The sequence below is a fragment of the Geotrypetes seraphini genome, chromosome 3 (assembly GCF_902459505.1).
Source record: "Geotrypetes seraphini chromosome 3, aGeoSer1.1, whole genome shotgun sequence".
NCBI classification, from domain to species: Eukaryota; Metazoa; Chordata; class Amphibia; order Gymnophiona; family Dermophiidae; genus Geotrypetes; species Geotrypetes seraphini.
This window is the reverse complement of record NC_047086.1, coordinates 373,082,633-373,109,996: the sequence shown is the minus strand read 5'-3', so window position 1 is coordinate 373,109,996 and position 27,364 is coordinate 373,082,633. Positions and strand designations below refer to the sequence as shown.

The 27,364-nt window shown below is 41.7% G+C and overlaps 1 protein-coding gene across 2 annotated transcripts in view; it reads left to right on the top strand.

Moving 5' to 3' along the window:
- EML6 (EMAP like 6) overlaps positions 1-27,364 on the top strand; it is a 523,485-nt gene that overhangs the window by 412,355 nt on the left and 83,766 nt on the right. For both annotated transcript variants that reach the window (XM_033938328.1, XM_033938329.1), the window contains 4 exons: positions 949-1,027; positions 6,234-6,363; positions 15,446-15,544; positions 23,568-23,741. In XM_033938328.1, coding sequence (XP_033794219.1) covers positions 949-1,027; positions 6,234-6,363; positions 15,446-15,544; positions 23,568-23,741 — 482 coding nt within the window. The remainder of the gene's footprint in view (positions 1-948; positions 1,028-6,233; positions 6,364-15,445; positions 15,545-23,567; positions 23,742-27,364) is intronic.

Below are 27,364 nucleotides of genomic sequence, written 5' to 3'. Positions count from 1 at the left end.
AGTAATTATAAAATACTTTCTTTGTGTTTATTTGATTCCTATTCAAGATAATTACTTTATATATAGTCAATATAGGCACAGAGTTAAATTTTTTAACATTTTCTAATGGTGGTGTGCCTCGTGATTTTTTTCATGAAACAAGTGTGCCTTTGCCCAAAAAAGGTTGAAAAACACTGCCATAGAGCGATATAAGGGCATTATAACATTTTCATCATTGTTTTCCATTCCTTTCCTGATAATTCCTAACATTCTATTTGCTTTCTTAGCCTCTGCCACACATTGAGCTGAGGGTTTCAACGTATCCTCAACAATGACACCTAGATCCTTTTCCTGGGCAGTGACTCCTAACCTAGAACCAAGCATCACTTAGCTATAGTTCAGATTCCTCTTTCCCACATGCATCACTTTGTGCTTGCCCACATTAAATGTCATCTGCCATTTTGATGCCCAGTCTCTCACAAGGTCCTCTTGCAATTTTTTCACAACCTCATCTTGTATTTTATTTGCTGCTCGTCTATTTTGTTGTGTTTTATTTGAGATAGCTTTTATGATGTGAGAACAGAATTTTTTTCACACTTTACACTTCAGCTTCATTTGTAGAGAAAAAAAGAAGTGGAACTATGGAGCTGGGGAAAGGTGTGTGTGAGCCAAAGACAGAAAGAGCAGGAGAAGAACTGAATTAGAGAGAAGAATGACTTCTCTGCTTTGCTCCAGGCTCACCACTCCCTTCAACTTCTCTGCAGACTTCATGGAAGGAGGGGGGTAGGCATTAAAGCAGAATACCCCTGCTGCTTTGAAGTCTGAAAGTAGTGGAACTATGTTCCATGTCATTTCCCAGGAAATTCAGCTTTGCTTTAAACTGTATACAGAAAATATGTATGTTACATAAAAAATAATAGTGGTCTTCAAAGTTGTCTTCTTCTTATCATACTTTTTTCCTTCTTTTAGACCACCGGTTAGCAGAGCTGCTCCTCAACCTGAAAAACTACAAAAGAATAACATCATGAAAAAAAAGAAACTGGTTGAGGTCAGATGCTATGTATTTTCTTTATTTTAACTCTAATCAACTATGAGTGAAAACAAAATAATTTTGGGATAAAAAATAATTTTCATGACCACAGTAAAAATTAGTAAACCAAAGGTAAAATGCTTTTTTATTTTCTGTTTTTGAGAATCAGTTTTTCATCTTTGATGAATACAACATCTGATTTTTAGAATTACCAAAACATACAGATTAACCTTAGTCATAGTAAAATGAAAGCAGGGGTTCTTACTGATACTGAACAAAATAATTATCAGGATTATCAGGTTCTAACACTGTAAACCAGGGGTGTCCAACATGTGGCCCAAGGGCCTCATACAGCCTGGCAGGGTGTTTTGTGCGGTCTGACTTGAGGGCGATGTAGCGTTTTGCTCATTACCATCCCCGGGTGTTCAGATTCTGGCCGGCTCCCTCCTCCTTCCTTTCTCAGTTGTTTCTCTGCACAAAGCTGCTAGCAGCAGTGGCTCTTCCTTGATCACGTAACACCCCTTCTCAATAAAGCGCACTGGCTTCCAGTTGCTCACATTCAAATCCCTTCTTTACAAAACTCCAGCTTTCATTTATAAGTTATTAATTCCATATACTTCCAATAGAACGTTAAGATCTACTGAACAGCACTTGCTGACGATTCTCTCTCTTAGAATTATTAATACTAGACGGCAATTGATTTTTTCTGTTACAGCCCCCCAAACTTGGAACTCACTTCCTATTCACTTGAGGGAAGAACACAACTTAGAAAAATTCAAAAGTAAACTAAAGAGCTTTCGTTTTAAAGACGCCTTTGAAAATTAGCCATTTAGTCTTCCAACCAATTTTACTTTTTCTCTCTAATTTTATTGAAGTAATTTTTAACTTCCCTTTCCTTCTGTATCTCTCTTATATGTCTCTTTAACTTTTAAATAATTTGTAGTTCTTATCCCTCTCTTCCCTTATGTTCTTAGTTTTGTTACATTTGTCAATAGTCTTGTCAGACCTGATATTTATTATTTATTGTATTGTTCCCCACATTTTGTAATTTTATTATTATGTACATCGCTTAGAATTATGATTAAGTGATTAAACAAATCTCCATTAAACTTGAAACTTGACTTGAAACAAGTGTAGTAGATAAAATCATATGAACTGATAAACACACACTTGATTAACTCTCATATAACACTTTAAGTACAACATTTCATTACAAATTCATATTCTATAATATTTTGAATATTATGCAATACACCTAATATTTGTTTATTTCTTGATATGTTTAAATTCTTTATTCATTTTACATCTTACAACAAGTGTATCAGAAAATATCATTTAAACTTATACAATATCACTTGATTAACTTTCATATACAACTTAAATTATAATGTTTAAACCCACCCTCCCATCCCCACTATTTCAAATGTGATTACATATATCTTATAACATATTATATAATCTTTTCTATTTGCCTAAACCTTTAATAACAGATCAGAAATTCCTCCCCCCCCCTTGCCACCCAGTCATTGCATATAATTGTTCAAAAAACAATTTCTTTGCTGCTGAAGCAGTCAAACTTATTTATGTACCGTTTGACTATTCATAACAAAAAAATTATCTTTGTCGAAGGTTCCTTCTGGGTGGTGGGGTGATGTTCTTGGGGTTCGCCCCATGTTTTTGCCTTTGCATCTCTGGGCATGTATTTTTGACTTTGTGTGATTGTGTCATTGCTGTTGTAGGAAGTTTGGATGTCTTGTGGAAGAGTGATTTTGTTTATTTTTTGATATACTCACTTTAATCACAAAAAAACCCCCAAAACTTAATCTCACTCTCCAATGCTGTAAAGATCTTCTCCAGATATATCTTTATGCGGTTGGCGCTCTGTCTTACCCCACTTGAAACATGACAGAGCGCCAACCGCGTAAAGATATATCTTTCTCGGAGAAGATCTTTACCCTCCTCAAGAAGCACCTTTGTCTTTAAAATGTTTACCACATTGGAGAGTGATATTAATTTTCTTTTTGAGGAAGATTAATAAGATTTTGAAAACATTCACGATGAATTTTTGGGATTTTTCACGATTGGACACGAGTGATCTATAGATGAGCCATGAGTAATGTTACTTTGTTGTCTGCAAAGGATTGTTAAAAGAAACAGCACCACCAACCTTGAGAATTACTCATTCATCCAAAGATAAGTGTTACTTTAATCTTTTTTGAAACCTTGATTCATTGTGGATGAAACATTGTAGCAATATTTACAAACAATGTAACAGCTGAAGGAGGAACTCGGGTAGAAACATAGAAAAATGACGGCAGAAAAGGGCCACAGCCCATCAAGTCTGCCCACTCCAGTGACCCTTCGCCCTGATTTTGCCGACCCACCCCCCTCCTTTACATCATTAGAGATCCCACGTGAATATCCCATTTATTTTTAAAATCTGCCACGCTGTTTGCCTCAATCACCTGCAGTGGGAGTTCGTTCCAATGATCGACCACCCTTTCGGTGAAGAAATACTTTCTGGAGTCACCATGAAATTTCCCTCCCCTGATTTTCAGCGGATGTCCTCTGGTGGATGAGGGTCCTATAAGACGGAAGATATCCTCTTCCACCTCGATACGGCCCGTGATATATTTAAATGTCTCAATTATGTCCCCTCTCTCTCTTCGTTCCTCAAGCGAGTACAGCTGCAATTTATTCAGCCTTACTTCATATGGGAGATCCTTGATCCCCGAAACCATCCTGGTGGCCATCTGCTGTACCGATTCAATTCTCAGCACATCTTTCTGGTAATGTGGTCTCCAGAATTGAACACAATATTCCAAATGAGGTCTCACCATGGATCTGAACAGTGGCATTATGACTTCTGACTTTCTACTGACAAAACCTCTACAGATACAACCCATCATTTGCCTTGCCTTGGAGGAAGCCTTTTCCACTTGATTGGCAGTTTTCATGTCATCACTAATTATTACTCCTAAATCCCGTTCTGCCTTGGTCCTAGCTAAGGTCTCACCATTTAGCGTGTAAGTTCTACACAGAATTCTTTTACCCAAGTGCATCACTTTACATTTTTTAGCATTGAAGTTGAGCTGCCAAGTCGATGACCATTGTTCCAATAGTAGTAGGTCCTGAGCCATACTGTCAGGCAAAGTGCTTTTACCTACTATGTTGCACAGTTTGGCGGCGTCGGCGAACAATGATATTTTTCCTCTAAGCCCTTGGGTATTATCATTTATGAATATGTTGAATAGAATTGGGCCCAAGATCGAGCCTTGTGGCACTCCACTGGTCACATCCGATGTTTTGGATGGGGTACCATTTACTATCACCCTCTGAAGTCTACCGTTCAGCCAATCCTTAACCCATGCAATTAATGTTTCCCCTAATCCCAGCGATTTCATCTTGTTCAACAATCTGCGGTGTGGGACGCTATCAAAGGCTTTGCTGAAGTCCAAATACACTAAGTCTAGGGACTCCCCGGCATCTAGTTGCCTTGTTACCCAGTCGAAGAAGCTAATCAGATTTGATTTGCAGAACCTGCCCTTGGTAAATCCGTGTTGATGTAGATCACGTAGATCTTCCTCATCCAGGATTGTATCAAGTTTCTGTTTGATCAGTGTTTCCATGAGTTTGCTCACTATGGATGTGAGACTCACCGGTCAGTAATTCTTGGTGGTTCCTCTTCATGTTAGTCTTATTTACTCATGACTTTTATGTTGGAGCACTGAGCACACCATAAAAATATTGAATTATAATATATACACACATAATTTTATCACGTTTGAAGTCTGTTGATGTCCTCACTCCCTCCAAAAGTGAAAATGGTAAGAGATATTGAGTTTTGTGATAAATTTTGGAAAAATAAACATTTGGTTGAGTGGTTGATCATTGGAACAAGCTTCCAGTGCAGGTGATCGAGGCAGACAGCGTGCCAGACTTTAAGAATAAATGGGATACCTATGTGGGATCCCTACGAGGGTCAAGATAAGGAAATTGGGTCATTAGGACATAGACAGGGGGGGTGGGTAAGCAGAGTGGGCAGACTTGATGGGCTGTAGCCCTTTTCTGCCGTCATATTCTATGTTTCTATGTTTGTTTAAAAAATGGCTAAGATAAAAATTTATGTTCTGTCACAAAACCATTTTTGTTGCTATTCTGCAACATGAACTTTTATGTGCCCTTTTTGACCCACTGATATTTTGGCCTCAAATAAATAGGATGTTGGAAAATCCGGTAGCCTTGACATATGATACAATTTTATTTGGTACTGCAATGAGAACTCGGAGTCAAATCTCGTCAAATAATAACAAACTTTTATTTATATTGACTGGAGTAGCAGTTCAACAAATAACATACAATTGGAAGAATTATGACAAATTAAATTACAACTTTTGGTGGAATTCAGTTTGCCATATATATAAGATGGAGTGTACATTTGCAACACAAAAAGGATATATTGATAAGTTTAAGAAGATTTGGGGACCATTAACAGATTTTTGCAATGATTGATATAATTTTTCCCATAATAAGATACTTGATAAAGGGGGTGGGTGGGTGGGTAGGTTTATTCTCTTTATCACAAAATATAAATAAATTATCATAATATTTGTTATATTGTATGCAACTATCAAAATAAGGGGAGGGAAAGGGATTATAATTGAATAATAGTTGATATAATTATTAAATATTATATGATGTCTAAAATTATAGTAAGGACTATATAATGATATGTTGTATTTACAGTAAGTTATGGAAATATCAAGTGTATACTTAATGCAATTGTATGAATTTTTATGATATACTTGTTATATGAAAAATGAATTTAAAAAAACAACAACTTATAATTGAACAGATGGGTGGGGGGTGGGGATGTATATTTTTGTTCTAGATGATATGATTAAGAATTTCAAGTGTTATATTGAAAGTTTAATGGATATTTTATTGTACACTTGTTTAAGATTTAAAATGAATAAAGAATTTAAAACAGAAAATAAAAGTAGAAATTCCTTTTTAACAATTTCACTGAAGGAAAAATTAGATTGCAGTTAGAGATTAAGGTTAGGCAGGAACAAGGGTCACATAGATGAGCACAACTTATTAAGTAATGATTTCCATCTTTGCCGTTGCTGAATTTTTTTGTGCTTCTTTATTTTTAATGTATTGGACTGAGTTCTTAATTTGTAACTCCCTTGTTCTTTTCATTTTCTATATTTTATTATAGGAACTGACTTTAGAGCACATTTTTGGATACAGGGGATTCGATTGCCGTAACAACCTTCATTACCTCAACGATGGAGCTGATATTATTTTTCACACTGCTGCTGCAGGCATAGTTCAGAACCTCTCAACTGGTATGGCACTATAAAATGACACTAAATTATCTATTCAAGCTTAGTCAATGTATCTTGTAAAAATAATTGCAACACCTATTATTTTGAGTACTTATCTCTGTGATTTTCATTACCAAGCTTTTCATTTTTGTTATTTACTTAGCTTCAAATACACACAACAAAATGAAACACAGCAGAATACTATCATACATAAACTGAAACAGTGATAAAAATTTTAAAAAATAAAGAACATAATTGAATGTACATAGTATGACTAGTCAGGCTCCAGGCCTGCCAAGGACCCTATGAATACTGGAAGAAAGGGTGGCAAGAAGCCCAAAAAGGGGATTGCCAAGGCCAGCTCCCAGTACCAATCTGCCCCGCTTGAGGATGCCACCAACCCAGAATGGGGGGAAGAGGAAGCGCTGCACAATCATTACCATCCACACAGCAGGGCTAGGAACATAGATTTTAAACCTAGTCCTAGGAATAGGGAGGAAGACTATTGCTCTAATGTCCACCGGGGGGGCTAGAGACAAGCCCAGGTGAGAGCAAGCTCAACTAGAGCAGGGTGTGGCTCCCCTCTTGAAAAGCCAGTAGATGTTAGCAAGTTACTAGGCAGGTTAGGGAGGAAGCTCAGGTCTCTCCCTAAAGAAGAGCTTCCCAGCTCAAGCATGGGTAATACCTATGACCCCATGTAAGTGGAGGCTGGACCCACTTCAGAGTTGCTGGAGGCAGACCAGGAGATGCCAATGGAGTTGCAAGGAGAGCTGGCTCTGGAAGATTTGTATTCAACTCCTGAGCCGATGGAAGTAGGCTTGGCAACCATTTTCAAGGACTGAGCAAAAAAATTGTGAGTTGTTTTTTTGGTTGCTATTTTTGTCTGAGGTGGTTTTGTTTTCCAGCCAGTTTCATTAACTGCTTGAACTGTGGAATTGTTTTCCTATTTTGTTCTCTGCACATTTTGTCATGAAGCTGAGAGTGCCTCTTTGTGGGGAGAAGTTTGCCAACAACTGGGAGGGATTTTGAAAGCTGGTTTTTGAGCTTTTTTCAGGCAAACTTGAGGCACTCCCCTAGACCCAGCCATATGATAAGATAAGCTGGAGGCTTTGCTATGTGAGACTGTGTGAATATTGAAGTATGATAGCAAGGAACTGAACTTTGCTGAAACCTGCTAGGAGCAGGCTTTGAAGGAGAAATCCTGAACTCACCCAGAGTTTTCCCTTTGGGTTTATTTTTAAAGTACAGATGCATCTAATGTCCTGGCACTGTACTGGTCTTCATACTTTGCTGTCCTAACTGACAAGGTTACCAGATGTCCAGATTTACTCGGACATATCCTCCTTTTAGAGGACTAACCAGGCATCCAGATGGGTTTTCAAAACGCAGCAGTTCGTCCAGGTTTTGAAAACTGTTGAGCTCAGGGCCTCGTCTAGAGGGGTATCCCTATTGCAGGGTCTTCTAGAAGTAGGAAGATCCTGGATTCTCTACAAGGAGAACTGTTCCAGCAGATAGTAATGGAACCCACGCAGGATGGGGTCATACTGGACTTAGTGATTACAAATGGGGAAAGTGTTTCTGATGTTACAATGGGTGATCATCTGGCATCCAGTAATCACTTCATGGTACGGTTTAATATTGAGACGGATATAGAGAGGGCTCTAGACTTTAAAAAAATTAACTTTGTTCAGATGGGAACATCTGAAGGAGTAGAAATGCAGTGGGCAAAACTGAAAGGAATTATTATAAGGGTGATCAGGGCCGGATTTTCCTATAGGCTAACTATGCTTCAGCCTAGGGCCTCAAGATCAAGAGGGGCCTACATTCAAATTGTTAGCAAAATTAAAATTACACTATTCTAAAAACAGTGAACACTAAAACACTGAACTGAAAATAAGGAGAAATTCTACGCTTCGGGATCGGAACCGGCTCCGGCCGCAACAGGGCGCTGACTCGGCTTCTCCCTTTCTTTTTCTCGCCCTGGGAGGAGGATCGGGGTGGGAAAGACATCAGTCCAGAAACAGCTGGGCAAAGCCCAGCCTCGCGGGGAGAGAGGCAAAACGTGGATCCGTCAGGACAGGGCGGCCCAGACTGGCATCTGAGAGGGGGGGTGGGGGGTTTAATGGAAGGCAGGCAGGCAGGATGGCATGGGGGGTTCAATGGAAGGAGGATGGGAGGCAGGCGGGCATTGGAGGGGGGTGAGGTGAGGAATGACGCACTGGGGGCACTATGGACATAGGAAGGGGCAATGTTGTGTGTTATGTTTGATTAGTTATTGTTACAAGTACTATATATGGTGCTGAGAATAAATGTCCAAATAAGTGTTCTTGACTTTTTTTTATTTATTATCCGTGTCACATTTTTTATAAAGGTTAGTACCAATAACAACATGTTTCATTTAACATATTGATATATATCACAGTAATGATGTATTTTATTATCTCTCATGTAATTTACAAACTTAAAAATGGGAGGTGAAAGGGCCTCATAAGTGGAATAGCCTAGAGCCTCTTTTCATCTAAATCCGGCCCTGAGGGTGATGGACCTTTCTGTGAGGCAAGTAGGTAAAAGTAAGAGGAAAAGAAAGCCACTTTGGTTCTTAAAAGTAGTAGCGTAAGGAATAAGAGGTTAGCTTTCATAAATTACAAAAGATCGCAGAAAGAGGAAGAGACACGCAAAAATATCTGGAAAAGTTAAGAGAGGCTGGTCGAGTAGTCAGGAAAGCAAAGCTACAAATGGAAGAAAAAAAATAGCTGACAGTAAAACGGGGAGACAAGACATTTTTTTAGATATATCAGTGATAGGAAGAAGTACAAAAGTAGAATTGTGAGACTCAAAAGTGAAGGGGAGAAATATGTAGAAGCTGATAAAGAAAAGGCTGAATTGCTTAACAAATATTTCTGTTCTGTGTTCACAGCTGAAGTGCCGTGAGTGGGACTGCAGAAAACAAACACAAATAGGGATGGAGTAGTGGTAGACCCTGATCGAATTTCAGAGGATTGTATTTGTGAGGAGCTAGCTAAATTAAAGGTAGATAAAGCGATGGGGCCAGATGATGTACATCTGAGGGTGCTGAAGGAACTTAGGGAAGTTCTGATGGCTCCACTGACTGACTTTTTCAGGGCTTCTCTAGAGTTGGGAGTGGTAGTGGAGGACTGGAGAAGGGCAGATGTTGTCCCTCTACACAAAAGTAGAAGTAAGGAAGAAGTAGGGATTTGCAGGCCAGTAAGCCTGTCTTCTGTGGCAAGCAAATTAATGGAAACGCTTTTAAAACAGAGAATGGTGAAGTTTCTGGAATCTGGTGGATTACAGGACCAAAGGCAACAGTGAGGGGAAGGGAGACAAGCAATCTCCCTCACTGCACCAGAACAGCAAGGTTCTACTTTTTCTTCGGTGGGAAGCCCCTTCCCCTTTCTTCCCTGAGCAGCCATTTCCTAACAGTCCTTGAAAGGGCTTTGATCCAGAGCATGGCAAGCTTATTCCAGCACAGTGAGGGGAAGGGAGACCAGCAATCCCCCTCACTGCATCAGAACAGTAAGGCTCTACTTTTTCTTCGGTGGGAAGCCCTGCGCCCTTTCTTTCCTGAGCAGCCATTTCCTACCAGCCCTTGAAAGCGCTTTGATCCAGAGTGTGGCAAGCTTAATCCAGCATAGTGAGGGGAAGGGAGACCAGCAATCCCCCTCACTGCACCAGAACAGCAAGGTTCTACTTTTTCTTTGGCAGGAAGCCCCACCCCCTTTCTTCCCTGAGCAGCCATTTCTTGCCAGCCCTTGAAAGGGCTTTGATCTTGGCTCCGCCCATTGCAGAGCTCCCACTCCTCTTCAGCCCTATTTGAGGGCCGCTGAAAGGTTTTTCTCCAGAAAACAGCAAGGCAGAGGAAGAAGGAAGGTTCCCTTCATTCTGTCCCTCCTTCCTCCGCCTGACGCTACTCCATACATGAGAATCGGGCTTGGCTCCATCCACTGCAGAGTTCCTGCTCTGCTTCAGTCCTATTTGAGGGATGCTGAAAGGTCTTCTTTTTTTTTCTTCCAGAAAACAGCAAGGCAGAGGAAGGAGGCAGGTTCCCTCCATCTTGTCCCTCTTTCCCCCGCCTGATGTCGCTCCAGACGCAAAGATCGGACTCAGTCCACTACAGAGTTCCTGTTCTTCGTCAGCCCTATTAGAGGCCGCTGATAGGTCTTCACAGAGAACAGCAAGGCAGAGGAAGGTTCCTTCCATCCAGCTCCTCCGCCCAACGCCGCTCCAGACACGAGGATTGGGCTTGGCTCCACTCACTACAGAGTTCCTGCTCATCTTCAGTCCTACTTGAGAGCCGCCAAAAGGGTTTTTTCCAGAGAATAGCAAGGCAGAGGAAAGAGGAAGGTTCCCTCCATCTGGTCCCTTCTCATTCCGTATGACGCTACTCCAGACGGGAGAATTGAGTCTGGCTCCGCCCACTACAGAGCTCCTGCACCTTTGCAACCCTGCTTGAGGGCTACCAAAAAAAGAGGACACATCCTGCGGGTGGACCATCTGGACGGTCCTTTGACACCAAACTATACCAAAAAGACCCCCCCTACCACAAAAATCACCAGTGAAAACACCAAAAGAGACACAGTTCATTCCACCCAATCCTCACCTCCCAACTCCACAAACAATGAAAACAATAAAACAGAAACAAGTAGTTATCGCCCTACTACTCTTGATCCTAACATTCTGGGAAGCAAAAGGAAACTATAACTCACCAATTCCAGTTATAGTAACAAATTCCGTATGACGCTACTCCAGACGGGAGAATTGAGTCTGGCTCCGCCCACTACAGAGCTCCTGCACCTTTGCAACCCTGCTTGAGGGCTACCAAAAAAAGAGGACACATCCTGCGGGTGGACCATCTGGACGGTCCTTTGACACCAAACTATACCAAAAAGACCCCCCCTACCACAAAAATCACCAGTGAAAACACCAAAAGAGACACAGTTCGTTCCACCCAATCCTCACCTCCCAACTCCACAAACAATGAAAACAATAAAACAGAAACAAGTAGTTATCGCCCTACTACTCTTGATCCTAACATTCTGGGAAGCAAAAGGAAACTATAACTCACCAATTCCAGTTATAGTAACAAGCAACAGAAACCACCACCCAGCAGGGAGTAACCATATAAATGTGGTTGACTGCTCCACCTGCATGCACCACAGCATCCCCCAGATCTGGGGGAGAAGACCCACAAATGCCTCCCGAAAGCATCCCAGGATCAAACCCACCCCCCAAGCAGACACCCTCATCTACCCAAAAATATCACACAACACTAAAACTGAATTTACATCAATAAAATGTGCATACATGAACATCATATCCCTAGGCCCAAAAACTGAGATCATAAAGGACTAGATAGAGAAAGAAAACCTAGGATGCCTCTTCCTCACAGAAACATGGATAACCTCAGACACCGATTCCAGAATAACGGAAGTTTACCCACAAGGTTACAAAACACAAGTAGTTTGTAGAGACAAAAAACGAGGAAGAGGACTAGCCATCCTGGCCAAAAGTACTCTAAATATAGCACTACAGGACAAAACCTCCACCCCACACATGAATCTACTCGCCTACCAATTATCGGGCCCCACACTCAAAGGAGCCCTAACCTGCCTACTTTGCTACATAACACCAGGAAAATGGAACATAGCAAAATCGGAATTCGAAGAATTTATACTCAGAAACTCCTTCACATCAACATACAACCTAATCCTAGGCAATCTTAATCTACACCTGGAAGATGAATTTTCCAACCAAACAGAAAACCTCCTCTCATTCCTCAAAACCCTATCTTACAGAATCCTAGATCCACAAACCACACACGAGAAGGGCCACCAACTTGACATAGCAGCCTTCATGTCCCAACAACTCACCACACTAGACATTCACACCGCAAATGGAACATGGTCACGCACCCTCTGTCAGACCACTACATGTACACCTTCAAAATCAACTGGACACAGGTCAAAACCAAACAAAATAACCAAAGCTTAACATACGAAGCACACAAAAAGATTGATCCACCTAAATTCTGGTGCAAAATAGACACCATGATACAAAATGGAAACCCCAAGGACTTCATTAACCACTGGTGCACCCTAAGCACATCCATCCTCGAAGACATGACACAACCGCAGAAAAAGACCAGAATCTACAGACGCTCAGAAAAAATGGTTTGACAACAAACTACTGCAACTCAAACGATAATATAGATGTCTTGAAAGAGAATGGAGAAAACACAACTGAGAACACTGAACAAACAATACAAACAAAAGCTAAAAGAAAAATGAAAGGCATACTACACCAATCAGATAGGCACCAAAAAACTTTTCAAACTACTAAAGGAACTCACAGACACCAAATCCTACTCTGCCACCAAAACCGCCCCTCCCCCCCAGCCAATCAATTGGCTGAATTCTTCAGAAACAAAATATCAACAGCCAGAAACACCTTCACCGGGTCCCAAAACTACCTCGACGAAATCTTGATGCCACCTAAAGAAAACGAGGCCTACACAGCAGACAGAAACTGGTCAGATTTACCAGACACACAATGGCACGACCTAGACAAACTGTATAAAAAATACAATCATGCAGCCTGTGTCCTCAACCACTGTACCCCATACTTGTTAAAAGCCGCCAGCACTGGATTCCGCACCCACCTCATGCGGTGGATTTTCACAAGAAGTCTCCGAAATCATCATAACCCCCCTATTCTGAAAGACCTAAAGAGAGCAACAGATCAGCCATCCAATTACAGACCTATAGCCTCAATACTGCTATACGTCAAACTAATGGAAGGTCTTCTAGCAAAACTTCTCACCGAATACTTAGAAACCCACAATATTTTTCACCCCTCACAATCAGGCTTCAGAGGGAACTACAGTACAGAAACCCTACTAGTCTCTCTCCTAGACACAGACAAACAACACCTAAGCAAAGGCAAAAAATGCTACTCATACCTCGACCTCGCAGCAGCATTTGACTTAGTAGATCAAGACATCCTACTACAAACACTGGAGGCAATAGGAATTAAAGAAAAAGTCTACAATTGGTTTGAAGGCTTCCTCCGCTCAAGAAGATACAGAGTAAAAGCAAACAGTGAACAATCAGAATCCTAGAACAACCCTTGCGGAGTCCCCCAAGGCTCTCCACTATCACCAACACTCTTCAACCTTTACATAGCCACACTTGGCACATGCTTAGACAAACAAAGTATAATGTCATACAGTTACACAGATGATATCATCCATCCGAGGGTAATCAAGAAACTGAAAGGGGTTATAGCTGAACTGCTTCAACTAATAACCAGTCTGTCGATCAAATCGGGAAGGATTCTGGAAGACTGGAAAGTGGCAAATGTTACGCCGGTCTTCAAGAAAGGTTCGAGGGGAGATCTGGGAAATTGGAGCCATGGAATCAAGGGTGAAATACTCACATGGATTAAAAACTGGTTAGTGGATAGGAAACAGAGAGTGGGGGTAAATGGACAATACTCGGACTGGAAAAGCGTCACGAGTAGAGTGCCGCAGGGTTCGGTGCTTGGACCCGTGCTCTTCAACATATTTATAAACAACCTGGAAATTGAAACGACGAGCGAGGTGATTAAATTTGCAGACGATACGAAGTAATTTAGAGTAGTGAAGACACAGAAGGATTGTGAAGACCTGCAACATGACAAACATGCTTGAGAAATGGGCTGCGACATGGCAAATAAGGTTTAATATGGATAAGTGTAAGGTGATGCATGTCGGTAACAAGAATCTTATACACGAATACAGGATGTCCAGTGCAGTACTTGGAGAGACCCCCCAGGAAAGAGACTTGGGCGTACTGGTCGACAAGTTGATGAAGCCGTTCGCGCAATGTGTGGCGGCAGCAAAAAGGGAAAACAGAATGCTAGGAATGATTAAGAAGGGGATCACAAACAGATCGGAAAAGGTTATCATGCCGCTGTACCGGGCCATGGTACGCCCCCACCTAGAATACTGCGTCCAGCACTGGTCGCTGTACTTAAAGAAGGACATGGTACTACTCGAAAGGGTCCAGAGAAGAGTGACTAAAATGGTTAAGGGGCTGGAGGAGTTGCCGTACAGTGAGAGATTAGAGAAACTGGGCCTCTTCTCCCTTGAAAAGAGGAGACTGAGAGGGGACATGATTGAAACCTTCAAGATAATGAATGGAATAGACTTAGTAGATAAAGATAGGTTGTTCACCTTCTCCAAGGTAGGGAGAACGAGAGGGCACTCTCTAAAGTTGAAAGGGGATAGATTCCGTACAAATGTAAGGAAGTTCTTCTTCACCCAGAGAGTGGTGGAAAACTGGAACGCTCTTCCGGAAGCTGTTTTAGGTGAAAACATCCTCCAGGGATTCAAGACAAAGTTAGACAAGCTCCTGCTGAATCAGAAAGTACGCAGGCAAGGCTAGTCTCAGCCAGGGCACTGGTCTTTGATCTATGGGCCGCGGCAGGAGCGGACTGCTGGGCACGATGGACCACTGGTCTGACCCAGCAGCAGCAATTCTTATGTTCTTAGATGTTTCTCCTTACAATTTCCTCAGAATGCTACAGAGTTAACACCCTTCATCATTCCATCAGTAAAATGAAGGAGAATCTATCTTTGTAAATCAAAATAAACTATGATAGTCTTTAACAGAATTTCAGGTGGGTATTATAATTACATGTAAAACAGTAATATAACACAAACAGCTGAAAGGTGCATGGCTATGAGATGTAAAAACAGGCATGATGGCTGATAAATATTACACAGTTCATCTGTTTTGCCTGTTTTCCTTGTCTACAGGAGGACTGTAGATTTACCTGATACCCAGTTTTACTGTCACTTCCCTACCATTAAGAATGCTCTGTCAAGTAGCACTTTTTTGTATTATCCTGAGTCTGTCTTGCTACAGCCTGATATTATAGTGCTGTATTCTAGAGTTTTATTTATATCAGAAGTATAATACGTTAAAATAAGAATGAAAGATGAAAGAAAAAAAATGTTAAAGGTTGAGCAACTTGATATTTTGAGACCTCTAATACTGCTGTTGTGAATATAACTTAACTATAAGTATCTCTTTGATCTTATTAGGAAATCAGAGTTTCTACCTGGAGCACACTGATGATATTCTCTGCCTAACTGTGAATCAACATCCAAAATATAAAAATGTTGTGGCTACTGGTCAAATTGGTAAGATATTTTACATAATAGCAGTATACAGAAAGGACTTGCTGGACAAACTGATTTTATTTGGAGCCCTAGTTTAGATCTTCTTTGGAAACTTCAGATTGATAATCTGTAGTTCTTTTTTTATTTAAGCATTCTTTATTCATTTTAAATCATACAACAAGTGCACAAAAATACAACATAAGAACAATCATACATCACTTGTATATCTTTCATTAATATCATGAATACATAAATAAATAAATAACCCCCCTCCCCCTAACCACCATTTAGGTGTAATCTGTAGTTCTAAAATGAGTTAATTACTTATCTCCTTTAAAAATAAGGTAAAAATATTAGAGCTTTGATTACTAACATGTATTCTATGTTAGTGTTTCTCAAGTCAGTCCTGGAATACCTCCTTGCAAGTCAGGTTTACAGGATATCCACAATGAATAGATATGAGATTGATTTGCATATATTACCTCCATTGTATGCAAATCTTTTCCATGCGTATTCATTGTGGATATCCTGAAAACCTGACTGGCAATCTATCACAAAGCTCATTGCAAAACATCTATGGTAGCTTTCTACTGTATATCAATTTTCAGGTTAAGTATTCTTGTCTCCACTCTGGGAGGAAGTACTTAAAAGGAACTGGAAGAGAGATTTTTAACCATCAACTACTGCTTAACTAAGAATGCAGGCTTACTGGGTTCTAGAAGAGCCATAATCCTGTGGTCCCTGCCCTAGGAAAATTACTATGATAGCTGGGCCAGATAGAGGGTTTATAGAATAGGAAGAAACCAAGACCATTGCAAATGAAGATCCTTGGTACCATAACCCAACAGAGATTAGTTCCACTTGAACTAGAAACATATAAGAGCAGGAGCAAGCAGCCAGGAAAAAAACAATTATAACTATAGAAGGCCACCTTGAATTCTAAACAGAATATAAAACAAGTGGATTATGGGATTTTTCCCAACCCTTCTGTATATATATCTAATATAATAAAGCCCTAAGCCGCGCATGCGCACTCCCACCTGCGTGCTCCCGTTTTCCGTGCGCTGTAGGGGCCCGCGGGTAGGAGTGCGCATGCGCGAGAGTCTTGCCATACAAAGAAAATCATACAGCTTCATACTTATTTGATGGCCCTACAGTACTCTTCCCCCCCTTACTGTACGTTTGCCGTCGCCGCCACCGTCGTTCCCTGTAAGCTCAAGCACCAGAGCTCCCTTAATGTATAGACGCTGCCCCGTTGTCGATTTCGTGCACTAGACCGGAAGTGATACCTCCCCCCATCTATAGCAAAGAGGAGGAAACAAAATGGCTGATGGTGAAGAGGCAGATGGCGTAGGCTAGCGCTGTTTAGTGCTTGCAATTGGGACGGCGAGAACGTCAACAAGCATGTTTTTTTTAACATTCAAAGGCAGTATGTACTGAATTGGCACCGCCGCGGTAGAACATCCGGAGGGTTAGCGAGGAGATAGATCGGCATCTGCTAAATGGACAAATGCCAGGACAGAAAATACGGAGACCCGCACCTGTTGCAGAGAGGTGATTTACGTGGATGCTGAAGCCGAGAGAAACGGCGGAGGGTATACTGTATTTCGGAACCCGGGCAATAGCTGTATTAAATGAAGCCTAAAACAACACATATACTAAATGCAAACCACTTTGATTGAATTTTTTTTTTTTTTAGCTTTTTTCTTTAGTGCCCTCTTTATCCCAGCTTTCAACCCGTTTGCAGCCACCTTTCTAGGACCAGCCTAAAGGTATCTGATCTCTTAAGCGAACTTTCAGCCATGGGCCCACACCCAGCCTCTTCCTTTCCTTATTCTCTCCTTCAAGCTCAACCATCAACCACTACCTTACCCCCCTCCCCCCCCCCCCCCACACACACACGTATCAAACATATCTCCTTCACCCTTTTCATCGTGGCATGATTTGGGATGCAGCACTGGCATGGCAGAACACCATCTCTAAACAAAACTCAACATAGCTGGCATGGGACCTTGCACATGTTCGATGCTGGTAGCATCCCATCCTTTCCAAACTTCCTGTTGGAGGGAGAGCACCAACTTGAGCCATGCAGGTAATCAAAGGCGTCATGCTAACCATGCTAAGTTGTTTAGACTTTAGAGCTGATGGCTGCCCCACCAGTGCCAAACTTGGTGGACACGTGGTCAACCTGATGGTAGGGCTAGCTCTGCACCACTATTGCCCTTGCACAGCCTTACCCCCTTGCATTGTAGAAATTTTTATCTTATTCCACAATCTAAAGTTGTTTAGGAAATTTCAACTTAAAATGTGCCGTGACCCAAATTGGAGTCTCTCTTACTATTTGGGATCTTTAAGCTGTTTTCTCATTTTCCTCTAAAGTTGAGTAATGATTCCTCACTAATTTAGTTTTCCATTACAAAACACAGATGCTCACAGGAACTTGAGTGGCTTTTAAATTTTTAAGATCTGTGGGTCTATGTAGAAAGCTGTATGCTAAAGCTCAGTACATGGTTCCTTAACACTCATAAAACAATTTTGTGTCTGGTGCAATAACCAAATAGTATGTGAAAAAAGTACATACAAAAATATGCCTTAAGATGAAAGAACATGGCAAAACTATATTTTGTGCAAAGAAATGCATCAGCATTCAGTTGCATGTACATAAATATATGCATAAGCTAGAACAGAGGTCTCAAAGTCCCTCCTTGAGGGCCACAATCCAGTTGGGTTTTCAGGATTTCCCCAATGAATATGCATGAGATCCATATGCATGCTATGCTTTCAATGCATATTCATTAGGGAAATCCTGAAAACCCAACTGGAAGACAGACAACACACACACACATATTCTAGCACCCATTAATGTAACGGGCTATAAGACTAGTATATATATATATATATATACAGTCAAACCTCGGTTTGCGAGTAACCCGGTTTGCGAGTGTTTTGCAAGATGAGCAAAACATTCTCGCAAAACGTGTCTCGCAAACCGAGTGTTGACTCGATTTGCGAGCACCCCCCGATAACCGGCATCGCTCCCCCCCACTCGCAAAGGCCCCCCCCGCTAGAATCGACACCCCCCCCCCCCCCGTGAGAACAGGAACCCCCCGCCCGACCAACTTTAACTCACCCCCCTTTGGCACCGGCACGCAGCCCACAAGAGCCGGTGCCGTTTGTAGGTCTTCTTCCCAGTCTCTGCCGGCTTTGAGCATGCATCTGCGCATGCTCAAGCTCTTCTAATTCTCCCTCTCGCCAAGAATCTCGGCAAGAGAGAGAATTAGAAGGGCTTGAGCATGCGCAGATGCATGCTCAAAGCCGGCAGAGACTGGGAAGAAGATCTACAAGAGGCACCGGCACTTGTGGGCTGCGTGCCTGATGCCAAAGGGGGGGTGAGTTAAAGTTGGTCGGGCGGGGGGTTCCTGTTCTCGCGGGGGGGGGGTGTCGATTCGAGCGGGGGGGCCTTTGCGAGCAGAGGGGAGCGGTTCTCGTGCCGGTGCCAGACGGGGGGGTGAGTTAAAGTTGGTCGGGCGGGGGGTGCGTGTTCTCATGGGGGGTGCCGGATCACGCGGGGGGGGGGGGAATTTGCGAGCAGGGGGGGAGCAGCGCCCTGGCCTCGGGGGTGGGGGGGTGGGAACGTATCAAAGCAAGTTTCCATTATTTCCTATGGGGAAACTCGCTTTGATAAACGAGCATTTTGGATTACGAGCATGCTCCTGGAACGGATTGTATATATATATATACATATATATATGAGGTATATATGTATACATATATACTTTAGCACATCACAAATAAGAAATCATTTACAAATAAGAAATGTGTACAAATATGTATTGAGACTAGTTGGGGAGGAGTTTTGGTGGATAGTTGTGAAGGGATGGGGTAGTTTTGGGTCATAGTTGTGAGGGGTGTGGTAATTGGGGTATTTCTCAAGCTGGGGCAGTTTGGAGTGTGGGAGGTAGTTTTGTGGATTGGAAAGAGAGGTGGGACAGTTATGGTGATAGTTTTTGGAAATGGGTCAGTTTGTGAGGTGGTGGGGCAGTTGTGAGGATGATGTTATGGAGTAGAGGCAGTTTGTGGGAATTGAGGAAATTGTGGTTTGGGAAGACATTTGCAGGAAGGTACGTGGTTATTGGAAGAGCAGCGGTTTGTGGGATTGTGGGCTAGTTGCAGGAGTTACTGTTATTAGGATGGGGCTGTTTGCAGGGTACTGTGGAACAGTTGAGGATATCTAGGGGGAGGAACAGCTCATGGAGTAGGAAAGTAGAGGAGGATGAAACAGTTTACAGAATAGTATGGGGTACTTTTTGGAGTATGGGCATTTTTGGGGATGCTGAAGCAGGGGAGTACGAGTAGTGGATAGTTTGTAAGTTGTAAAAGTAGTTTTTGGAGGTAAGAACAGATGCGGAGATGAGTTTTGAGAGTACTATAGTACAGTTTGCAGAAGGGTGAGGGTAATTTGTAGGATGGGGACAGTTTGCAGGGGGTGATGCAGTTGTCTGAGTAGTTGTTGAGGTGGGGTAGTTTTGTAGACGGATAGGTTTTTAGGATTGTATAGGGTAGTTTCTGGAGGGTGATGCGACACTTGCTGGAGGCTAGATTATGGGATAGGTAATGTTTGAGGTGCTGGGATAATTTTTTGAGATAGGCAGTCCTTTGCACAATGGTATGGGGTAGTGTAGGGGTGTTTCCTTATTTGCACCTGAAGGTTAGGCCTCTCTGACATCATCAAGCCTGAACCATTATTTGCAAGAAATCATTCCAGCATGAACCTAGCAAGAAGAGAAAGAAGAAAACATCTTTGCTGTTTCTGCCTGATGCCTTCTGGGTATGTACCAGAACTGTATTCTAGTCAAGCACATCCAGCTATGCCTATGTGATCTTCCCATGTGAATCTTGGGGGAGGCATACTCCTATGCTGTGCTTATCTATCGAAGGCGCCTGTGTCTCCCAGCCTTTATGAGACTTTATATAGAAAGGCTATTCATCTAAGTTCTGTTTCTGGATTGGTCCGAAGAGGTCATCTGACGAGATCCAAGTGAAATGGTGCTAATTATAATTTAGTCTGTGTTCGGATGTGGGTGAACTCGCATCTCATCACAGGTATTCTCCATGCACCTCTTTTATAATAATTAAGACCTGAACAGTTACCTCGTGTGACTCTCTGTCTGAGAGAGTGAATCGGACCTTAAACAGATCTGAATTTCATCACATCAAGGAAACCTTTGCTGCCAACCTAAATTATAGCTTCACCAGTGGCTGATGAACACTTGTTCCTGTAACAGAAGGATTTCTATATCTGCTAAGCTGAGGAGACGTCTTCCATTTCACCTGATTTTGTGCCAAGGCCTAATTGGATGGTGAGATAAGGAACTTATTATCTTATCAGCTGGGGTTAGATAAAGTATCCTATTGTGATATAGGATAAGGCTTGTAAAGCTACTCTTGGTGATAACTGTAATAGATTGCTGCTAATCAGAAATTGTTATTATAAGGAATTGTTTAGTGTGTGTAAGAATTAGTTACGTATTTATCTAGCAAGTGTGTTGTGATAATTATGTACTGAGTTTCATATATGTAATCAGATATTTTGTTAACAATATTTAGATATTGCTGCTGGCTTGTGAATTATATTTTTCTATTTTCATAATAAAAGTATTTCTCATTAGCCTTGGTCTTGTGTCGTGTAAATAGGCAAAGAAAGTTGAACCTGGATGAGATATTATGGTCTTCCCTAGAAACTAACAGGCACTTATTTGTTTATGTAACTGATTAGTGGACCGTAAATCTTTCTACAGTAGTCTTTGAAATACGTGCATTTTACGGGGCACTGAGGCAGAGACGTGAGTATTTTAGGGAGTGGGGTGGTTTGCAAGGTAGGCAATTGCAGGGAGATTAGTTTTGGGAGCAAGAGAAGTTGCAGGGGAGATGTTTTGGGGTACATTAGGATAGTTTACAGGGTGGTGGGAGTAATTTATCCAGTATTGGTTCAGTTTTGTAGGTAGTTTTTGGGGTGGGGCAGTTTGCAGGGTGATGGGAATGGTTTTAAGAGTGGGTCACTTTATGGGGTGGTGCAGGGGTAGATTTGGAGTGGAGCAGTTATTGGGGCATAGATTTTCACAGTATGGGCTTTTTGAGGGGTGCTGGAGTAGTTGTGTTGGTAGTTTTTAGGGTGAGACAATTGTGAGGGAGTAGTTTTAAGGAGTGGCCAGTTTGTGTGTGGGTTAAAATTTGTAGATAGGCAGTTTGTGGAATGATAGCGGTAGTTATTGGTGGTAGGAGTAGTTTCCAGAGTGCTTGGATAGTGTGCAGAGGTAGTTTTGGAGGTGGAACCATTTGTGGGATGTGAGGCAGTTGCAGGTGGTCTGGGTTGTGAGGGCAGTTTGAAGATGACGGAGCAGTTGCAGCAGGATATTTTTTTCTGGGGTAGTTTGGGGAGTTGGGGGGTGGGAGAGTAAAGAATGGAGAGAAGTACTTTAAAAGGACTGCTTTGTTTCAGGGCAATTTCTCCAAATGGGTTAGTATGCAAGTTTCCATACTTGAAATCACACAGAAATGCAGTAGGCCATTTTGTGTGTGTGTAGAGATGTAGGGGGGCCTATTTCTCTGGAACCTTCAATCTGATCTGGCCCATTTTCAAACTATGGTGTGCCTTTTTATTGGTTTATCCCACAGGAGAAGTTTAATCTCATTCCTTTAATTTTATGGAGAGTAATTTTTTCCTAGGATAGATAGTAAGACATTCTCAACTCTGTGTGTAATTTTTTCCAAGTTTCATTGGGTTGCAAAGAATAAAAACTAGAAATTGGAACAAATGAAATGAGATTTAAAAATAGGACTTTCAATTTATTTACCCCCCTCTTTTACGAAAGCATAGCGTGGGTTTTAGCACCGGCAGCGGCGGTAACTGCTCCGATGCTCATAGGAATTCTATGAGCATTGGAGCAGTTACCGCCACTGCCGGCGCTAAAACCCATGCTATGCATTCGTAAAAGAGGGAGTTATTTATTTTTTCAAAAAAATTTCCGCTTAAAACCTAAGTGGGCTACAATTTAACATTCACAATCTATTTCCAGACAGAAAACAGGATGTAACACAAAAGCAGTATCCCTCATCAATTTTCTACATATTATCATAATTCAACAAAACTTGTTTACAAATAAGTGAGTTTTAAGAAGTGCCTAAATTGCTTGACATTTTTACATACATGTATTCTCTCTGGCAATGAATCCTACAGTAGAGCCTCCCATTGAAAATGCAGCTTAACTTGTTGCCACATAATGCACTAAATTCGCTAGCAAATGCATTGTTGTTTCTGATCTCAGGGATCTACTTGGGATGTATAAGGACAACACATGTCACAAATACCAAGGTACTTGGCCATATAAAGAAAGAGAACCAAAATAAACAAGTTAATGATATGGGCAATCTAGCTAGTAATATGTAATGCTTAAAATATGTGAATTAGGGATAGGTTATCAATATATTGACTGATTGGTGTTCTTACTTTTTTAACCCATGACCATTTTTAGAATTTTAATTTTGTGTTCCCTTCTGGTGCTGATGTTGAGAGCTTCAGCATTAGAACAATTATTTATTTTTCATTATTATTTTTCCTTGATGCTTTCTCATTTGCCATTGTTTTTACAATGCAGGTGATATTACAGAATTGGCAGGTAAAGCTCTTCTCATGCCTTCAAATCTGTTTGATTTTTTTTTTTATGAGTTCAGCATAAAAACTGTAAATCATAACCCATTATACATCTGTATCTGTTTGAAATGCAGATACACATCAAGCATTTTCAAAGTTTTAGTTTGCATGAAGTCCTTCATTAGTGATTTTGTTGTTCATGTAGAATTAGTTTCATTTCATTAATTATAGTAATCTCTTCTCCTTTCAAAATTATGAATGCATAATAGCCAGTTGCAAATTAATAGATGTAGCTTTAAATGTCTGTAATTTGCTTTTCTTAAATGTGGCTAATGTTTCCAGATTATCATATTTTCTTATGTACTGTTTATGTTTTCTACATATAAATTGTAGGTACAACACCTTCTATTCATGTGTGGGATGCTATGACCAAGCAGGTTCTTTCCATTCTGAGATGTGCCCACGGCAAAGGAATTAGCTATGTTAATTTCAGTGCTACTGGCAAACAGCTGGTTTCAGTAGGAGTTGACCCAGAGCATACAATTACTGTATGGAGGTGGCAAGAAGGTAAATTATGACCCTTTTTTGTTGTAGAAATTTTTTCTTCTATTTAAGCTAAAATCCCCTGAAATATTAACTAAAAGGTTCTTTTACAAAGCTAAATGTCGAGCCACCCGTTCTATTCTTATGGGCAGCTTGGCATTTAGCACAGCTTTGTAAAAGCCTGCCTAAGTGAACAAAAGCCAAAGAGTTACCAATCACTTCAGAGAATGCTTGTCATGATTACAGTATGTGAAAAAAATCATATTGACTACTACTGCCATTTTGTTTAACTTATTCTATTCCTTGTTTAAACTAATACTCATCAAGGATACCAAATTGGCAGCATGAGAAAATGAAATAAATATAATTCTATCCTTAGGATATATATGGCATAAACGGTGGCATTTAGGTTTTCCAGAGAGATATAACAATTTACTTGAACCCACCTATAAAGTTTGTAAAATGTGTAAAAGTCCAGTCAGTCCTCTAAGAATCAATCATGTTGCTGATTTTACAGTTTTTTAAAATTAATTTTTTGGTGTTAGGACTGAAAGCATTAACTCATTCCTGAGCAAAAACAGTTAGTGATGTCTTTATGAAAATTTGAGCCAATGACTTAAGTGAAACATTAAAGAAATGCAAAACTTGAGATTCTTGTTTAATTACTTTATTGTCAAGATACCTGAAATGTCACAGAACTCAAACTTTGTAGAACAGTTAGAAATAAAGTACTCAGAATTCAACAACTTCCTTACCTCTCTAGGTTTCCCCCCACCCACCCCATCCCCAACCCACGAAAAAGGGCATACCTTAGACTTCACCACCTTCATGGATCTTACTGCCTTCAAAACCTCAACCGACGACACTCGCTGGGAACAAGTCCCCTGGTCAGATCACTTCTTAGGGACTACCTGTCTCCCTGTCTTCATGTCACATCTTGACTCCCCACCCCACTCCTCTCATTCCATAACCTTCCGCAAAAAAACCTCAAGCAATCTATTCTGGTCCAAACTCCTCAACAAACTCTCCTCCAACCCTAGACCTACAGATCCCGAATCACATTGGCACAACTGGACCGCCCTCTCCGAGTCCACCTACCACTCCCTTGCTCCATTAACCACCAAAACCATCTCCTACCCCCGAAAGGCCCCCTGGTACCTACCTCTTCACAGAGAGTTGAAACAGAAATGTCGCGCTTTGGAGCGCAAATGGAAAAAATCTAAATCCCCCTCTGATAGACAGACCTGGAGGACCAATATTAAATTTTACAATTCAACATTAAAAAAAGCCAGAAAAAACTTCTTCGGAGACAAGATCTCTAGATCCAACAACCAGATCAGTGCGTTGTTCAACATCTGGCGCTCCCTAACTACAAAAAAAGACCCACCTTCGCTTCCACCATCTCTATCTGCCGATGCCCTTGCAAAGTTCTTTAATGAAAAGGTTACCACTCTAAGATGCTCCTTCCCTCCCACAGTCTCCTACAATTCCCTGACCTCTATTGATCTCAACCCTACCTTACCTGTATCCACCCCTATTCCTGCCGACAGATCCTGGACCACCTTCGAGCTTGTCTCTGAACCGCAAGTCTCCAAACTCTGCCTCAAACTAAAAACTTGCAAGTGCATTTTGGATCCTTTCCCCTCCTATCTATTCGAGAATATCCCCACACAGGCCATCGCTTCCCTCACCGACCTTATAAACTCTGCCCTAACATCGGGCCTTTTCTCCCCTGACATGGGACACATTTCATTGTCCCCTCTACTGAAAAAGGCCGACCTTGATCCCACCATTCCATCTAACTACCGTCCTATAGCAAATATCCCTCTCCTAACCAAGCTATTAGAATCCATCATATCCACCCAACTCTCATCCTACCTAGAACGTTTCTCTATCCTCCTACCCCACCAATTCGGCTTCAGACCCAACTTCAGCACCGAATCCCTCCTGGCCTCACTAATCTCTAAGGTACAACAACTCCATTCTCACAACAAATTTGCTGTTCTTCTTCAATTCGACCTCTCCGCAGCCTTCGACGTCGTTCACCACGACATCCTAATCTTCCAACTCTCCGAAATAGGCATTAGCTCCACAGTCCTTGATTGGTTCTCGAAATTCCTACGCTTCCGCTCCTACACCGTTAACACAAACGGTTCCTCATCCCCCGCCTGGAAGCCGAAATGTGGAGTCCCGCAAGGCTCACCCCTCTCCCCTATCCTTTTCAACATCTACATGTCCTCTCTGAAACTCCTTCATCTATCCCCCCTAGAAACTCTCTACTCCTATGCGGACGACATCCTCATCCTCCTCGAAACTGACGCGAACCTCTCGAACCTCGCCGAGAACATCTCCACATGTATTACGAACCTCCAATCCTGGGCCCAATCTGTACAAATGAAACTGAATGAGTCCAAAACCAAACTACTCTGGCTCGGCCCAATTTCAGATCATTTACCCACCTCCATCCCTCTACCTTCCGGCCCCACTCTTCAGCTTGAGTTTTCAAGCAAAGTCCTAGGCATCATCTTAGACTCCTCTCTCTCCTTCAACGATCACCTCAACTCCCTGGTAAAAAAATGCTTCTTCAGCCTCCATATGTTGAGGAAAGTAAGATCTTGCTTTCATCATTCTCATTTCGCCATCCTCGTTCAATCCACCATCCTCTCTAGACTAGACTACTGCAACTCCATCTATATAAGCCTAACTAAGAAAAACCTCCTTAGACTTCAGCTAATTCAGAACGCCGCGGCCAAGCTTATTTTCGCAAAAGGCAAGTTCGATCACGTTTCCCCACTCCTCTCCAAGCTCCACTGGCTCCCAGTATACTCCAGAGTCCTCTATAAATGTGCCTGCTTAGCCTTCAAGATTCTACATGGCGTCCTTCCTCCCGTTATCCCACTCTTCTGGAATTCCTCAAACCCGCTCTCTTCTAGACCCTCCCAAAAACTGAAACTATCTTTCCCATCTATAAAAGGTATATCCCGCGCAGGAAAACTCGGAACATCCCTCCCCTTTAGAACTACGGAACTCTGGAACAACCTCTCATCCCCGCTCAGAAATTCTAGCTCCTTCCAATCCTTCCGTAAACGCTTGAAAACTTGGCTCTTCTCAAAAATCTAATCACCTCCCGTTCTCTAGTTCCCTGCCCCTCTCTATCTTCTCAGCCCCTTTCCTATACCCTTTCTTTGTAGTTCCTTTCCTCTCAACCTCTGTAAACCGTGCCGAGCTCTGCGCACGCGGAGATGGTGCGGTATACAAACCTAAGGTTTAGTTTAGTTTAGTTTAGATAATAGATTATTCAACCCTTAATGACATCTTTTGAGGGAAACATACAGGACCCAATATTAAAAACAAACAAACCCAAAACCCAAACCTGAGCTTGTAAATATAGTCACTTCCGTCTCCAAAAATCGGATCATGTAAACCCGTATTACAAAACATTACACCGGCTGTCAGTGGAAGCAAGGGTCATTTTCAAGTTTGCCTGCCTCTGCTTCAAAACCATAATAGGTTCATCCCCAATCTACCTGTCGCACCATTTTGAATTTCCAAGCACCACTTGCACACGTAGTGCCTACCTGTTTGCTTTTCCATCCTTGAAGGGCTGTATCTACAAGAGATTAATTGATAGATTTCTATCATTCCAA